Source organism: Rhinolophus sinicus, chromosome 5, assembly GCF_057876585.1.
Source record: "Rhinolophus sinicus isolate RSI-liver-muscle chromosome 5, RSI-T2T, whole genome shotgun sequence".
In the NCBI taxonomy this organism is placed as follows: domain Eukaryota; kingdom Metazoa; phylum Chordata; class Mammalia; order Chiroptera; family Rhinolophidae; genus Rhinolophus; species Rhinolophus sinicus.
Window position 1 is genome coordinate 71,214,426 of NC_142505.1, and position 17,842 is coordinate 71,232,267.

Consider the following 17,842-nt stretch of genomic DNA (forward strand, 5'->3'; position numbering starts at 1 on the left):
ATTGTGAATTACAAATTATAGAGACAATCTAAAGCTTTGGGAGATAATCTTTTCCTCTAGAGGTGATTTACTTTTTCTTCTGTCATGCAGCTAAATTGTAGATTACATTAACTTAAACTGTGATTGATCTGTGAGAACCTGGGTTCAGTATTTATGAGAATTTGATTATGATCTGATTAATCAGTTACTGTTAGGGTATAGTCTTTCTTTAGTCTTTACTGAAAGTCTGGGTTTTTTTGTTAAGGTGACAATTGTTAGTAAAGTTGCATAGATTTCAGGTGTACCATTCTGTATTACATCATCTATAAATCCCATTGTGTGTTCACCACTCAGAGTCAGTTCTCCTTTCATCACCATATATTTTATCCCTTTTACCCTTATCTTCTGCTCCCTTTCCCCCTTACCCTCTGGTAACCGCTAAACTGTGTTTACCAGTTTTTATTTCTTTGTTTGTTTGTCTTATTTCTTTCTTGTTTTCGGTTTTATATACCACATCAATGAAATCATACGGTTCTTCATTTTTTTTGTCTGACTTATTTCGCTTAGCATAATAACCTCAAGATCTATCCATGCTGTCGCAAATAACACTATTTCATCTTTTCTGTGGCAGAATAGTATTTCATTGTGTATATATACCACAACTTCTTTATCCAATCATTTATTAAAGGATATTATTAAAGGATATTTTGGTTGTTTCCATGTCTTAGCCACCGTAAATAAAGCTGCAATGAACTGTAAATAAAGCTGCAATGAACAATAGTGCTGTATGGATAAATGTTTTCAGATTTTTGGGGTAGATACCCAGGAGAGGAATTGCTGGGTCACATGGTAATTCAATTCTTAATTTATTGAGGAACCTCCACACTGCCTTCCATAGCGGCTGCACCAATCTGCTTTCCTACCAACAGAGTATAGGGTTCTTTTTTCTCCACAGCCAACACTTGTTTGTCTTGTTGATCATAGCCATTCTAATTGGTGTAGGGTGATATCTCATTGTGGTTTTTGCATTTCTCTGATGATTAGTGATGCTGAGCATTTTTTCGTATGTCTATTGGACATCTGTATGTCCCCTTTGGAGAAATGTCTATTCAGGTCTCTGCCCATTTTTTAGTTGAAGTCTGGGATGTTTTTGAGAGCTCTGAACTCCATTTTTTGTCTCCCAGGTCCATAAGATTACCAAAAGCTCTGCTCAGATTTCCAGCCATTAGGCCCTGTATCATTTATGAATCAGCGAAATCCTTGAAAGGAAAAGTACCACAGAATGTCCAGCTCATCTCAAAAGACTTCCTTTCTCTCTGGGATCTCAACCTCTCAAGTCATATTTTAGTACTGTTAAGATGCTTTAAAATATTTTTCCCTTCCAGTATTTTATCCAACTTCTATAATTATTCTCATTGTGAAAGTTGTTCTGATAAAAACTACTCCATGATGGCTAGAACTTTTTTCTTTTTTATTTAATTTTTACTTTAACTGTGTGAAACATTTGCCAAAGTTCAATCTATAAAAGAAGATGAATTCAAAAATTCCTAGCTTCCTTTTTGTACAATGGGTTTCCTGCCAGAACACAATTGTGATAAAAACTACCACTAAGGGCTGGCCCAGTGGCTCAGGCAGTTGGTGCTCCGTGCTCCTAACTCCAAAGGCTGACAGTTCAATTCCCACATGGGCCAGTGGGCTCTCAACCACAAGGTTGCTGGTTCAATTCTTTGAGTCCCGCAAGGGATGGTGGGCTCCACCCCCTGCAACTAAGATTGAACATGGCACCTTGAGCTGAGCTGCCTCCCAGATGGCTCAGTTGGCTGGAGCATGGGCTCTCAACCACAAGGTTGCTGGTGACTCCCGCAAGGGATGGTGGGCTGCGCCCTCTGCAACTAGCAATGGCAACTGAACCTGGAGCTGAGCTGCGCCCTCCACAACTAAGATTGAAAGGACAACAACTTGACTTGGAAAAAAGTTCTGGAAGTACACATTGTTCCCCAATAAAGTCCTGTTCCCCTTCCCCAATAAAATCTTAAAAAAAAAAAAAAAACTACCACTAAATCTAATACAAAAAGGAAATAAAAAGACACACATCAATATTGTTGTCATTGGACAAACAGATTCTGGCCAGTTTATCACCACTAGTCATCTGATCTACAAATATGGGGGATTGACAACAGAACCATCGAAAAATTTGAGAAGGAGGCTGCTGAGATGGGAAAAGGCTCCTTTGTATGCCTGGGTCTTGGATAAACTGAAAGCTGAATGTGAATGTGGGATCACCATTGATATCTCTGTGGGGACAGAGCCCCAGAAAGTAGTTTACAGGCTCTCGGCCTCACGTGGAGGAGTGCTGGCTCGGGTAGTAGATGGCCGTCAGCTGTGGCTGATTGGCCGTCAGCTGTAGCCAGTTAGCCAATTAGCCGCTAATATAACTGCTGTGGCTACGGAGGGGAGGAGGAGAGAGAGAAAAGAATGGGGGCTAGCAAGAAGATGGCGGTTGGGCTGGCAAGCGTGGATAGCGGTTTGTGGACAGTGTGGATCCAGCCTCCAGTGAGAGTATAGTGCCGCCAGAGAGAATATAGTGGTATGACTCCCCTACCTATGGCTCCGTGGGTGTTCCTTTTTGGCCTCACCATATCCTGCGTTCTTGTATGGGGAGTGGGAGCAGAGACCCCGCAGGACGCCCTGCATGACGCCCCGCATGACAAATGGCGCAGCGAGCAGGGTCTCCCGCATGACAATCTCCCTGTGGAAATTTGAGACCAGCAGGATTATGTGACCATCACTGATGCCCCAGGACACAGAGACTATCAAATTACAGGCACATCTCAGGCTGACTATGCTGTCCTAGTTGTTGCTGCTGGTGTTGGTGAATGTGAAGCAGGTGACTCCAGGAATGGGCAGACCCGTGAGCATGTCCTTCTGGCTTACACACTGGGTGTGAAACAACTGATTGTCGGTGTTAACTAAATGGATTCCACTGAGCCACCCTACAGACAAAAGAGACAAGAGAAAATCGTTAAGGAAGTCAGCACCTACATTAAAAACTGTGGGGGCAGAGCCCCAGAAAGTAGTTTCCAGGCTCTCAGCCTCACATAAACAGGTGCTGGCTCAGGTAGTAAATGGCCAACTGTGATTGCATGGCCATCAGCTGTGGCTAGTTGGCCGTCAGCTGTAACCAGTGAGCCATTGGCCACTAATATAACTGCTGTGGCTACGCTAGAAGGAGAGAAAAGAATGGGGGCTAGCAAGAAGATGGCGGCTGGGCTAGCAAGAGCGGATTGCAGAGAGGCAGATGCTGCCAGTGAGAATATAGTGGTATGACTCCCCCATCTATGGCTCCGTGGGTGTTCCTTTTTGGCCTCACCATATCCTGCGTTCTTGTATGGGGAACGGGAGCAGAGACCCTGCAGGCCTCCCAGCACGACAAAAACATTGGCTACAACCCTGACACAGTAGCATTTGTGCCAATTTCTGGTTGGAATGAAAACTACATGCTGGAGCCAAGTACTAACATGCCTTGGTTCAAGGGATGGAAAGTTACCCATAAAGATGGCAGTGCCAGTGGAACCATGCTGCTTGAAGCTCTGGATTGCATCCTACCACCAACTTGCCCAACTGACAAGCCTCTGCATCTGCTCCTCCATGTCTACAAAATTGGTGGTATTAGTTCTGTCCCTGTGGGCCCAGTGGAGACTGGTGTTATCAGACCCGGCATGGTGGTCAGTTTTGCTCCAGTCAATGTTACAACTGAAGTAAAGTCTGTTGAAATGCACCATGAGTGAAGCTCTTCCTGGGGACAATGTGGGCTTCAATGTCAAGAATGTGTCTCTCAAAGATGTTCATTGTGGCAATGTGGCTGGTGACAGCAAAAATGATCCACCAATGGCTTCATGGCTCAAGTGATTATCCTGAACCATCTAGGCCAAATCAGTGCTGGATATGCACCTGTGCTTGATTGTCACACAGCTCACATTGCTTGCAAATTTGCTGAGATGAAGGAGAAGACTGATCATCGTTCAGGGAAAAAGCTGGAAGATGACCCCAAGTTTTTGAAATTTGGTAATGCTGCCATCATAGATGTGGTTCCTGGCAAGCCCAGGTGTGTTGAGAGCTTCTCTGATGACCCTCCTCTGGGCCGTTTTTCTGTTTGTGATATGAGACAGTTGCTGTGGGTGTCATCAAAGCAGTGGACAAGAAGACAGCTGGAGATGGCACGGTCAGCAAGTCTGCCCCAAAAGCTCGGAGGCTAAATGAATATTATCCCCAATACCTGCCAACTCAGTCTTAATCAGTGGTGGAAGAACGGTCTCAGAGCTGTTTGTCTCAATTGGCCATTTAAGTGTAACAGTAAAAGACTGGTTAATGATTACTTACAATACATCGTAAAACCTTCAGAAGGAAAGGAGAATGTTTAGTGTACCATTTGTTTTTGTGTGTGGCAGTTTTTGTCACGTCCAGCACGACAAGAGCAGTGGAAAGTGAGAAGGGTGATGCAAGGTTAAGAAAGACAGTAGACAAGAGTAGAGTGCAAGCGGGGCCAAGGGACTCAAGTCTCAAGAACTGAGCCCCAAATCAGGCCAACGCATGGCTTTTATTAGTAATTATACAAGGAAGTAAAGTTTGATTTTTCCATGATCCACGAGTCACATGCTTGACTGGCTGTTCTTCCCAAAAGCCCCCATCATGCTCCAACACGTTCTGTGCCTTCACACACACGCATAACACTAGAGGATGGAATCACTGTACTGAAACCATCAGATAAGAGAGCCTGACTGATATTATTTCATCGGTTCCCAGCTTTCCAGGACACTCTCGCAAGGAAGCTTTACCAATTTTCCATTGGGTCTCAGCTTTCTGACACGTCCTTGTGATGTCACGGGGAAGGCACAGGGAACAGACGGTTCGGCAGCTGTAAGGCAACAGTTTTAAGTTATTAGTTTTTAAAATCAGTACTTTTTAACGGAAACAACTTGACTAAACATCTGTCACAGAATTTTGAGACCCATTAAAACAAAGTTTAATGAGAAAAAAATAGTACGGTCTTGTAGGAGCTTTAATTTTTAGTCTTTATAGTTAAGCCTCATGCCAGTAGACAAATAGGCAAATAAGACAACATCTTTACTAGAGTGGGGTGGGGTGATTGATACTGATCATCAAGGAAGGACTATTTCCTGAGATAAGGAGTTCTTTGAGGCATCTGTAAGTACTTCCATGTCCAAGAGTAAAAGGTAATGAAAATGTACAGCAACCAACCAAATGCAATACCATTGAGGATTCAGACCTTTTTGAAATAAAGGTGTAGATTATATCACCAAGTAAATTATCCCAAACAAATGAGGTTCTGGTTGAGGAGGGCAAAAGAAAGAGGAAATGGGGAGTGGAAGAAGAAAGTTATAAATATCAAATATGGCATCAGGATCAATAGGTGTGTGTGTGTGTGTGTGTGTGTGTGTGTGTGTGTGTGTGTGTGTACATGTATATAAGCTAATTTGTTCTTCTTTATCCTCTTTTTATTACTTATATACTGACTGTTGGTGATAGCTAATATTCAGAGATGAAATATAAATAACTTTGCCCATAGATGGGCACTATGACTAATGAAGGATACCAGTGTATAACCATAGTTGCATATTGTTACATTGCTGTTGCTCTTTTCTTAAATATTTTTTATTTATCAATTACAGTTGACATATAATATTATATTAATTTCATGTGTACAACACTGTGTTTAGACATTTATATAACTTATGAAGTGACTACCCTAATAAATCCAGTACCCATCTGACAGCACTTGTTATTATTAATACAATACTACTTACTATAATATTCCTTATGCTATACTCTATATCCCCCCGACTATTTTGTAACTACCAATTTGTACCTCTTAACCCCTCACCCTTTCACCCCCATACAGCAACCACCAATATCCTCTATGTATCTATGAGTTTCTGTTTTGTTTGCTCATTTATCCTGTTCTCTAGATTACTTATACAATAAGTTAAATCATATGGTATTTGTCTCTATTTGTCGGACTTACACCACTCAGGACAGTACCATCTAGGTCCATCCATGTTGTTGAAGATGGCAAGATTTTCATTCTTTTATTTTATGGCTGAGTAATGTTTCACTGTATGCATGTACCACCTCTTCTTTATACATTCATCTATTGATGGACACTAAGGTTGCCTCCATATCTTGGTGATTATAAATAATGCAGCAAAGAACATATGGATGCACATGTCCCTTTAAAGTAGTGTTTTGTGGTTTTATTTTTGGATAAATATCCAGAGTGGGATTACTGGGTCCTTTGTCTCTTGTTATAACCTTTGTTTTAAAGTCTATTTTGCCTGGTATAAGCATTGCTACCCCAGGTTTTTTGTGTGTTTTGTTTGTTTCCATTTTCATGAAATATTTTTTCCACCCCTTTACTTTCACTCTGTGTGTGTCTCTCAATCTGAAGTGAGTCTCTTGTAGGCAGCATATGTAAGAGTCTTATTTTTCACCTATTCAGTCACCCTATGTCTTTTGATTGGAGCATTTAAACTATTTACATTTAAAATAATTGCTGATAGACATATAGTTGTTGCCATTTTATTATTCATACTTTTAATCTTTATTTCTCTGTCTCCTTTAACATTTCTTGTAATACTGGTTTGTTGGTGATGAACTCCTTTAGCTTTTTCTTGTCTGGGAAGCTCTTTACCTGTCCTTTGATTCTAAATGATAGCTTTGCTGGGTAGAGTAATCTTGGTTGTATGTCATTGCTTTTCATCACTTTGAGTATTTTATGCCAATCCCATCTAGGCTGTAAAGTTTTTTGTTGAGAAATCTGCTGACAGTCTTATGAGAGCTTTCTTGTAAGTAACTAACTGCTTTTTCTGCTGCTTTTAAGATTTTCTCCTTGTCTTTAACCTTTGGCATTTTAATTATGATGTGTTTTGGTGTGGGCCTCTTTGGGTTCTTCTGGTTGGGACTCTGTGCACTTCCTGGGCTTGTATTCTATTTTCTTCACCAGGTTAGGAAATTTTTTATCATTATTTCTTCAGATAGGTTTATAATTCCTGCTCTCTTCTTCTGGTACCCCTACGATGCAAATGTTGGTACATTTAATGTTGTCCCAGAGGTCCCTTAAACTGTCCTCTATTTTTTGGATTCCTTTTTCTTTTTGTGTTCTGATTGGGTGTTTTCTGCTACCTCATCTTCCAAATTGCTGATTCAACACCCTGCTTCATTTCATGTACTGTTGATTCCCTCTACTGTATTCTTGATTTCAGTTATTGTATTCTTCATTTCTGGTTGGTTATTTTTCATGTTTTCTACCTTTTTGCTGAGATTATTGAGCATCTTTATAACCAGTGCTTTGAACTCTGCATCTGTCAGATTGCTTATCTCCATTTGTTTAGTTATTTTTTTTGTTGTTGTTGCTTTGTTCTGTTCTTTTATTTGAGACATGTTTCTTTGTCTCCCCATTTTGGCTGCCTCCCTGTGTCTCTGTTTCTATGTATCAGGTAGAGTGACTATGTCCCCCAGTCTTGGTAGAGTGTCCTTATGTATCAGGTGTCCTGTGGGGTCTAATGGTACAGTTTCCCTAGTCCCCCCTGAGCCAGGTACTCAGGTGTGTCCCTTGTGTGTGCCCTCCTGTTGTAGTTGAGCCTTGGTTGCTGTTTGCATGTCAATGGGAGAGATTGAACCTCAAGCTGACTCATAGTGAGAAGTGGCCATGACTACAGGGGAAGAGTTGTGGGGCAGGGACTGACTCTGTAGAGCAGGATTTGCTTTAGCAAACCTCTGGCACCTGCTGAGTCTGCCTTTTTGGTGTGTCTTTTGTGAAGGAGATTGGGTGGTCTGAAGCTAGCCACTGGGTCTGTTGCTTCTCGAATCTCTCGAGAGGGGCTTCGTTGCAGGCCAAGGTTAGCCACTGCCTGTGCTCTGCCTGGTGCCACAAAGTGGTCTGAAGATGGTTGCCACTTGTTCTGGGCTTGGAGGTGACTTGGAGAGGCTAAGTTGGAAAATGAGGCTGGCTGCTGCTAGTGCTGGGCTTGGGGCTGCTTAGCAAGAGGTATGGGGCATGTTGAGGCCAGATGCTGCTTGTTTGGGGTTTGTGAACCTTTGAGAGATTTTAGGGAAGTTCACGGCAAGAGCCAAGATAGGCATTTTGTGTGGAAAAGCCAGTGGCAGCAGCTTGGGTAGGCCCACAAGTTGGGTGGGGCATGGTCTCAGGGAATCACCAGGGTGGGACAAACTGTGTTAGTGAGATTGATGAAGACTAAGATATGGCACCCACCTTTGCATTCAGGCTGGGTGGATGGGTGGGGAGCTCAACAAAGGAACAGTAGCATCTGCCAGCACTTCTGTCTGGGAGAAAGCTGCCCTTCCAGTCCTCACCTGGGCAACCTGACAATTCAGTTTCTCTCTGTATGTCCTTGTGCCTTTTGAGCTGCTGCCCCAGTGCTGGAGCTCAGAGCAAGTGAGTCCGTCAGCAAGAATGTCTGTGCATGGGCCCTTTAAGAAAAATGCCTGGGACTGGAGCTGACCCAAGTCCCATTCAGCTATTTCCACTAGTTTTCACATTCATAAGTTATGGGGACTTCTTTTCCTGGCACTGGAACCCTGGGCTGGGGATCTTGGTGTGGGGCTGGGAGCCCTAACTCCTCAGGGGTGAACTCTACATTTAAGATAACCCTCTCAATTTTTAACCACCACACATGGGTGTGGGATCAGCCTGTGTCTCTGACCCTTTGTCCAGTCTCGACATGGCTTCTTTTGATATACTTAGTTATAGGACTTCTGTTCTGTTCAGCTAGAGTTCAGGTGATACTCAATAATGGTTGTTCTATACTTTAGTTGTAATTTTTTCAATGTTTTTGTAATTTAAGCATCTTTTTTTAATGTATTTATTTATTTATTTTAAAAATTTATTGGGGTGACAATTGTTAGTGAAATTACATAGATTTCAAATGTACAATTCATTTATTTTAGCTTTTACTTCCATTGCATTTGGAGCCAAATTCATACAATGCGCTTTGAACCCAAGGTCCATAAGTTTAGTACCTATGTTTTCTTCTATACAGTTTATTCTGTCAGGTCTTATGCTTAAGTCTTTGACCCATTTTGAATTAATTTTGGTACATGGTGACAGATAACAGTCCAGTTTCATTCTTTTGCACGTGGCTATCCAATTCTCCCAGTTCCATTTATTGAAGAGGCTGTCTTTCCTCCATTGTATGTTTTTAGCTTCTTTGTCAAAAATTATCTGTCCATATTTATGTGATTTTATTTCTGGGTTCTCAATTCTATTCCATTGGTCTATGTGACTGTTTTTCTGCCAATACCATACTGTTTTGATTATTGTAGCCCTGTACTACAAGCTAAAGTCAGGAAGTGTGATACCTCCAGTATTGTTCTTTTTTCTTAAGATTGCTTTGGCTATTCGAGGTCTTTTGTGGTTCCAAACAAATCTGATGATTTTTGTTCTATTTCTTTAAAAAATGCTATTGGGATTTTGATGGGGATTGCATTGAATCTGTAAATTTTTTTTCGGTAATACGGCCATTTTAACTATGTTGATTCTTCCAATCCATGAGCATGGAACGTCTTTCCATTTCTTTGCATCTTCTTCAATTTCTTTCAAAAATGTTTTATAGTTTTCAGCATATACGTCCTTCACATCCTTGGCTAAGTATATTCCTAGGTATTTTATTCTTTTTGTTGCAATTGCAAAAGGAAATGTTTTTTTATTTCTTTTTCTGAGATTTCATTGTTAATATATAGGAATGCAATGGACTTTTTTACATTGATTTTGTAGCCAGCAGCTTTACTGTATTCGTTGATTGTTTCTAATAGCTTTTTGGTGGAGTCTTCAGGGTTTTCTATGTATAGCATCATGTCGTCTGCAAAGAGTGATCATTTAACTTCTTCATTCCCAATTTGGATGCCTTTTATTTCTTTCTCTTGACTAATTGCTCAGGCAAGGACTTCCAACACTGTGTTGAAAAGCAGAGGTGATAGGGGACAGCCCTGTCGTGTTCCTGAAAGTAGAGCAAAGGGATTCAGTTTTTCACCATTAATTATGAGATTAGCTGAGGGCTTATCATATATGGCTTTTATTATATTAAGGTATTTTCCTTCTATACCTATTTTATTAAGTGTTTTAATCATAAACGGATGTTGTATCTTGTCAAATGCTTTTTCTGCATAAATTGATAAATCATATGATTTTTGTCCTTTATTTTGTTTATGTGATGTATCACATTGATGGATTTGCGGATGTTGAACCATCCTTGTGCCCCGGGGATGAACCCCACTTGGTCGTGATGAATAATCTTTCTAATGCATTGTTGTATTCGATTTGCTAGAATTTTGTTTAGGATTATTGCATATGTATTCATCAGAGACATTGGTCTGTAGTTTTCTTTTTTTGTGTTGTCCTTACCAGGTTTTGGTATCAGGGTGATGTCGGCCTCATAAAATGAGTTAAGGAGTACTGTCTCTTCTTCAATTTTTTGGAAGAGTTTGAGCAGGATTGGTATTAGATCCTCTTTGAAGGTTTGGTAGAATTCACTAGTGAAGCCATCTGGTCCCGGACTTTTGCTTTTGGGAAGGTTTTGGATGACTGATTCAATTTCGTTACTGGTGATCGCTCTGTTTAGATTTTCCAGTTCATCATTGTTCAGCCTTGGAAGGCTATATGTTTCTAAGAACTTGTCCATTTCTTCTAGCTTATTGAATTTGGTGGCATATAGTCCTTCATAGTATTCTTGGATGATCCTTTGTATTTCTGTGGTGTCCGTGATAACTTCCCCTTTTTCATTTCTGATTTTGTTAGTCTCTTCTCTCTTTTTATCTTAGTGAGTCTAGCCAAGGGTTTGTCAATTTTGTTAATCTTTTCAAAGAACCAGCTCTTTGTCACATTAATTTTTTCTATTGTCTTTTTGTTCTCTATTTCATTTAGTTCTGCTCTGATTTTTGTTATTTCCTTTCTTCTGCTCACCTTGGGTTTCACTTGTTTTTCTTTTTCTAGTTCTTTAAGGTGTAACATGAGGTTATTTATTTGGGATTTTTCTTGTTTCTTGAGATAGGTCTGTAATGATATAAATTTCCCTCTTAAAACTGCTTTCGCTGCACCCCAAAAATTTTGGTAGGATGTATTTTCACTGTCATTTGTTTCCATGTATCTTTTTATCTCTCCTCTAAAATCTTCTTTGACCCAGTAGTTCTTTAAAAGTGTGTTGTTTAATCTCCATGTATTTGTGTTTTTTCCAGCTCTCTTTTTGCAGTTTATATCCAATTTCAAAGCCTTGTGATCAGAGAATATGCTTGGTATGATTTCAATCTTCTTAAATTTGCTGAGACTGATTTTATGTCCCAATATATGGTCTATCCTTGAGAATGTTCCGTGTACACTAGAAAAGAATGTATAGTCTGATGTTTTAGGATGAAGTGCTCTATAAATGTCAATTATGTCCATTTCATCTAATGTGTCATTTAGGACTGCTATTTCATTATTTATTTTCTGTTTGGATGATCTATCCATAGCTGTCAATGATGTATTTAAGTCCCCTAGTATAATTGTGTTTTGGTCAATTTCTCCCTTTATTTCTGTTAGTAGTTGCTTGGTGTATTTCGGTGCTCCCTGATTGGGGGCATAAATATTGATGACTGTTATGTCTTCTTTTTGTATAGTCCCCTTTACCATTATGAAATATCCATCTTTGTCTCTTGTTATCTTTTTCACCCTGAAGTCTGTTTCATCTGATATCATTATGGCTACACCTGATTTTCTCTGGGTACCATTTGCTTGGAGTGTCAATTTCCACCCTTTCACTTTGAGTCTATGCTTGTCCTTGTAGCTGAGATTTGTCTCTTAGAGACAGCATATGGTTGGGTTTAGTTTTTTGATCCAATCTGCTACTCTGTGCCTTTTTATTGGTGAGTTCAGTCCATTTACATTTAGGGTGATTATTGATATGTGAGGATTTCCTGTCATTCTATCTTTAGTTTTCTGGTAAGGCTGTGTCTCCATTGTTTCTTTGCCTTTTTGTTGTTGTCTATTATTTCTGTGTGGTGGTATTCTATGATGTTTCCCTCTGGTTCTTCTTTTATTACAGTATATATTTCAGTTCTGGATTTTTTTTGAGTGGTTACCCTTAAGTTTATGTAAAAGAAAGTTTGATATTTAGAGTATTCCGTTTTCTTCAGCACGCTTACTTTCTCTATTCCCATATTCCGGTTCAGGCCTTTACTCTCCCCCTTTTTGAGTTTTGGTTGCCACAAATTGTCCCTGTTGATGGTGGTTGAATAGCCTACTTTAGTATTTCTTGTAGTGCAGGTCGTGTATTAGAAAATTCCCTCAGCTTCTGTATGTCTGGAAAGGTCTTTATTCCTCCTTCATATCTAAAGGATATCTTTGCTGGATATATTATTCTTGGCTCATGGTTTCTCTCTTTCAATAGTTTGAATATTTGCTTCCACTCCCTCCTGGCTTGTAGAGTTTCTGCTGAAAAATATGATGATAATCTAATGGGCTTTCCTTTGTAAGTTACTGTCTTCTTTTCCCTGGCTGCCTTGAGGATTCTTTCTTTGTCATTGATTTTTAGACAGCTTCAATACAATGTGCTTTGGAGAAGGCCTGTTGAGATTGAGGTAACTAGGTGTTCTATTTGCTTCTTGGATTTGAGGGTCCAGTTCTGTCCACAAGTTTGGAAAGTTCTCGTTGACAATTTGTTTGAATATATTCTCTGTTCCCTTCTCTCTTTCTTGTCCTTCTGGTATGCCCGTTATTCTTATATTGCTCTTTCTGATGGAGTCAGAAATTTCTTGTAGAGTTCTTTCATTTCTTTTAAGTCTCAACTCTCTTTCTTCTCCCATCTATGTAATTTCCAGGTTTCTATCTTCGATGTCACTGATTCTTTCCTCCATCTGGTCAACTCTACTACCTCAGCTGGCTATTTCATTCTTAATTTCTTCTATTGCATTCTTAATCCCCATAAATTGTATTTGGTTCTTTTTTTAAATTTCAATCTCTTTCGTAAAATTCTCATGCTGTTCTTTGATTGTGTTTCTGAGTTCATTTAACTGCCTATCTGTGTTTTCTTGCATCTCATTGAGTTTTTTCAGAACTGCAATCTTGAATTCTCTGTCATTTAAGTCACATAGTTCTGTATCTTTAAGTGCCTTCTCTGGAGACTTTTCACTTTCTTTCTGAGCTATCTTGTTGCCTTGGTTATTCATGGCAATTATTGATTTACTATATCTCTTCCTAGACATCTATAGGAGTGGCTTCTGCAACAGGTTGATAGGAAGAGGTCTTTCTTTTGTTTTCCAGTACTTGTTGGTAGAATGTTTTATTCTTTCTCTGACTGCCGCCTTTTTTTTCTCTCTCACACGGTAGTGCTATGTTTTCTCTGCACTATTCCAGCTTCTCACAGAATGGGGGGATTCCCTTGGAGACGGGCTTCTCCTCTGTTAATAGTTTGCCTGGGTCACAGGGTGAAGTGTCCGTGTGCATATGCGGAGAGATTTTGAAGTTCCAAAGCTCTTCCTGCACCAGATTCGGAGCCCATATGTTTCAGCAGTTCTGTTTACTCCTGCAGGGATCCGCCCAGATCGGTGGGACCAGGGGCGGGGTGAGTTGTGAGAGGTGGCCCAGAGCAATGGCGGCGACCACCACCACAGCCAGTCCTGCTTCCACAGCTCCCTCACCTTTGCCGGAACTAGTTGGGCTGTGAATCTGTGTCTGCGGTCCACAGTTCTCAGAACAGCAAATATTCTGTTGTTTTGATCTGACACTGCTACTGTTTCGCTTCTAGCACCGGGCAGGTGGGGGCGGGGCGAGCTCTGGGAGGGTAGGGAGGGGGCGGTTAGTCTCAGTGCCTAAGGCTTCCGTTCTCTGCTCGGCAGTGAGGGCTTAAACCACCATTTTCAGCCTTCTTCCATCAGTCTTTTCTCCAAGGTCTCTGCCGTGAGCGTTGGGTTCAGCCGTGTTATATGCTGCCCCCTCAGCCCTGTGGGCCATAAGCGGAGCCCTAGCAGTCCGAGTTCTTCCCTCTCCCGCAGCTGCGGTAGTTCCAGGAAGCAGCGAGCTCGGAGCACTGAGCTAGGTCTGCGTCCTGCGCCTGCACGGCCCCGTCTCCATGCACTTCTCCCTTCCCTCCTCCCCCGCTCGCGTGAATCTCCCACCTGTAGGTGAATTCAGTAGTGGGCCTCTTCATCTTGCTGATCTGCTGTGCAGGGAGTCCTTTGTGGAGCTTTTGTTGTTCAATTCATTGTAAATTCCAGGGGAGCTTTACAGAGGCTCACCTCACGCCACCATTTTGATCCGGATCCTTTCTTTAGTTGTAATTTTTATGTGGTCATGAGAGGAGGCAAGTGCAGTGTTTACCTCCTCCTCCATCTTGACCAGGCTAGTTGCTGTTGCTCTTTATGGAAGTTCAAATGTGGATAAAATGATTAAGATGCTGATCAGCCAAAGAGGTGAACTGTGCCAGTTGTTAAACTGTTGCCTTAACTCCAAACGCACAATCTTCACTCCAATTTGTGATGTTGGGGCTGCTTTGTCATCAAAGTTCACATTAGAATCTGCAAATAGGGGCAGTAGAAGGAGACTATAAGCCAGGAAGAGGGGACAAAAAAACAAACTCCTTCATGATTTCCTTTCAAAATCATCCCACCAATGTTTCTTCATTCTGGCAGTTGGTTTCACTTTGCAGATTTTATTCTCACACTTCTGTAACCAGTCTCATCCTGTCATTCAGAGGACAAGCAACCTATTACCCTCAGCAGTCTGGGGACAGAGAATGTCCTATGAACTCCTGGGGTACCAGAACCAACTGCACAGCACCCACTTGTCAGAGGTCTGGGACTCAGCTCTGCAAGCTCCTCTTCTTCCTCTGGGCCTTGAGAAACCACCATAAGTCAGGGCAGGGCAAGCTTCTCAGAGGTCTGGGAGACCCTGCATAGCTGGTCAGTGCCTTCTCCTCAGATATGTGGGCACCAAGACTTCAGGTTTTAAGAACTCTAACCTCTCCTTTTACATTCCCAGGTATAGGAATAGTAGCTTCTTCTTCTTTTTCTTTCTCTGCACTCTTTAGTGTTTCTGTTGTGCTATTTCAGTTTTCAAATATATGGTTAGCAACTTTTTATATTATATTTTCTCTGTTAAAATATCTGATGTGGTTTTATTCTTCAATGGATTCCGACTGATATATTTGAAGTCTCGAAGTCCATCTTTATTTCTCTTCTAATCTTCACCCTCCAAACAAATATAGCTTTACTATGTAGAATTTGAAGTACTGAAATGAATCACAATTTGCTACAGAAAATTTGGCATGTAAATAAAGTCATTTAAAATATGTTTTCTATATTTTATCTCATTTGATGTTTTCTTCTTGTATTCATTTAATAGGGTTTTATTGAAAAACTGCTGTTTATAAGGCACAAGACCAGGTACTGGTAATATGCAAATAAACAGGAAATTACACCTGCAGGGATAACTTCTAAGTAGTGAGGATATATTTTTATTTCTTAACTGGAGCTTTAAAGCGTCCAGTGGAACATGGGAGTAGGATAAGACCTACCAAAGAAGAATGATAGAGACAATATCTTCCGTTTACAACATTTTTATTTAAGATATCCATGTTTATTGTACGGAATCTTCAATTAAATAATATAGAGGTATGTAAAGGGAATAGGACAGTGCCCAGAATTTAGTAAGCACTCAATTAAAGACCAAGAAAACTTAAGAAATAGAGTGAATTTGCTTCAAGGACTTTATAAATGACAATTAGTGACAACAATAGCAATGTATTGCTTCTTCATGTGACTTTTGAGTTACAAGTAGTGATCCATACAAAATTCCTGTGAAGTAGGGCAGGTGTCATTATTCCCATTTATTTGTAAGGAAACAGACACTGATGAATGGTGAGTGACTTATCATACCAACATTATGCAACCAAAAGTTTGTGGCATCAGGCACAGGACACCTTGGCCCTTCAGTGTTGGCTGCCAATCCTGAAATGGTCCAGCACCTTCCTCAGGGCTCCCATCACCTCCCGGTTCCTCAAGCTATAAATGAGGGGGTTGAGCATAGGGGTAAGGACTGTGTAGAAGATGGAGACCACCTTGTCATGGCTTGGGACCTGGTAGTGACTGGGCCTCAGGTAGATGAACATGGCTGCCGCATAGAAGAGGGAGACAGCTGTCAGGTGGGAGGAACAGGTGGCCAGAGCCTTTTTACCAGCCTGAGCAGAGCGCATAGGGAGAACGGCCCTCAGGATGCAAGAATAGGGAGCCACGATGATGGAGAAGGGAAGGAACAACATGAACACACAGCAAGCAAATATCAGGTTCTCAAAAAGGGATGTATCTGCACAGGCCAGCCTCAACAAGGATAACATCTCACAAAAAAAGTGGTTCACTTCCCTCGAGCCACAGTAGGGGAAGGTCATTACTACCACCATCTGGATCAAACCATCTATTATCCCAAAGGCCCAGGAACCCCCAATAATCTGGAAACAGACTCTCTGACTCATGAGGATAGGATAGTGAAGTGGGTGGCTAATGGCTACATAGCGGTCATAAGCCATGAGTCCCAGCAAGAGCCCCTCAGATCCCACAAGAGACACAAAAAAGCCAATTTGTAGGCCACAACCCACAAAGGAGATGGACTTCCTGCCAGACAGGAAGTTGACTGCCATCTTTGGCACAGTGTTACAGACCAACATGAGGTCCATGAGGGAGAGCTGACTGAGGAAGAAGTACATGGGTGTATGAAGTCGGGGATCTATGCAGATGAGGAAGATGAGGAGGACATTCCCACAGAGGGCCACTGTGAACACCACCATCACCACAGAGAAGAGGACAGAGTCAGCTGGGCTGTGGGAAAAGATGCCCAAGAGGATGAAATCATCTGCAGATGATTGATTTAACCATATCTCCATGGCTCAGTTGTTGTTCCTGGTCACCTGAGAATATGGACAAAAATATTGGATTGACTGGCATTTCTTTATTGACCTCTGCATTGCACATTTGCAGTCAGCTGTTTTGTTTGTAACTCATGAGACCTCAACTACTGAGCTTCAGGACTTGAAGAGGGCACTCCTTCATATCTCTATGACACTAAGAGCTCTGTTATTTCATAGTATGATCCACGTATCTCTATTGGTGTGTATACTAACCAAGAACAGTAGAAACTGGGTTATTTTATGTGTCATAGTACTGTTCTGCAAGCAAAGTCTTGGATTTATCATATGATATTGAGTCTTTTATGATATCACACAGACTTGTTAAACTATCTTTAAAAGGGCTGGACAATTCAGTTCAAGAGACCCTTTATATGTTTTATAGAGAGGGAATGGAATGAAGCATGAGTTGCTCTTTAGTGTATATCTTTTTCTATGTTCTGAGTGTTTTATCATGCTAGCCTCTGTTATATTTATAATACATATAAAGGAAGTGCTCTCAAATGCCTCACATGAAAAGGAAGAGATGCAATTGGATGCCATTATTGTCAATTGTATTGGGTTTGAAAGAAAGTCTCAGGGTCAATGGGGAGAAGCAATGCTTTTATGTCCAAATCTTTCAATTGTATGGCAACTTTTAAAATAAATCCAGGAACAGGGCCTCAGCAGATGTTGGCTGATAGACACATATGGGTAATACCTCCTTACTAAGTTATCTTCAATAGAAATCAAATGGCATTCTTTATAAATTTTTTCTAACTGATATCTTCCACTTGACTTTCTGACAAAATGAAGCATTTACTCTTTGCCTTATAAAAGTTCCAATTAATTTACTTGGAGCATGTCAATGAAAAGTTGTTTCTCTTGATCATTGGCCAAGATTTTTTTCTAAATATGCT

General features: G+C 40.9%; 1 protein-coding gene and 1 pseudogene across 1 annotated transcript; one reads left to right on the forward strand and one right to left on the reverse strand.

Moving 5' to 3' along the window:
* Positions 1 to 749: 749 nt before the first annotated feature.
* Positions 750 to 4,273, forward strand: LOC141567352 (elongation factor 1-alpha 1-like; annotated as a pseudogene).
* Positions 4,274 to 15,974: 11,701 nt separating this feature from the next.
* On the reverse strand, positions 15,975 to 16,922 carry LOC109439500 (olfactory receptor 2V2-like). The gene has a single exon (XM_019719826.3). It carries the CDS (start codon positions 16,920 to 16,922, stop codon positions 15,975 to 15,977), a length of 948 nt encoding a protein of 315 aa, XP_019575385.3.
* Positions 16,923 to 17,842: the final 920 nt, after the last annotated feature.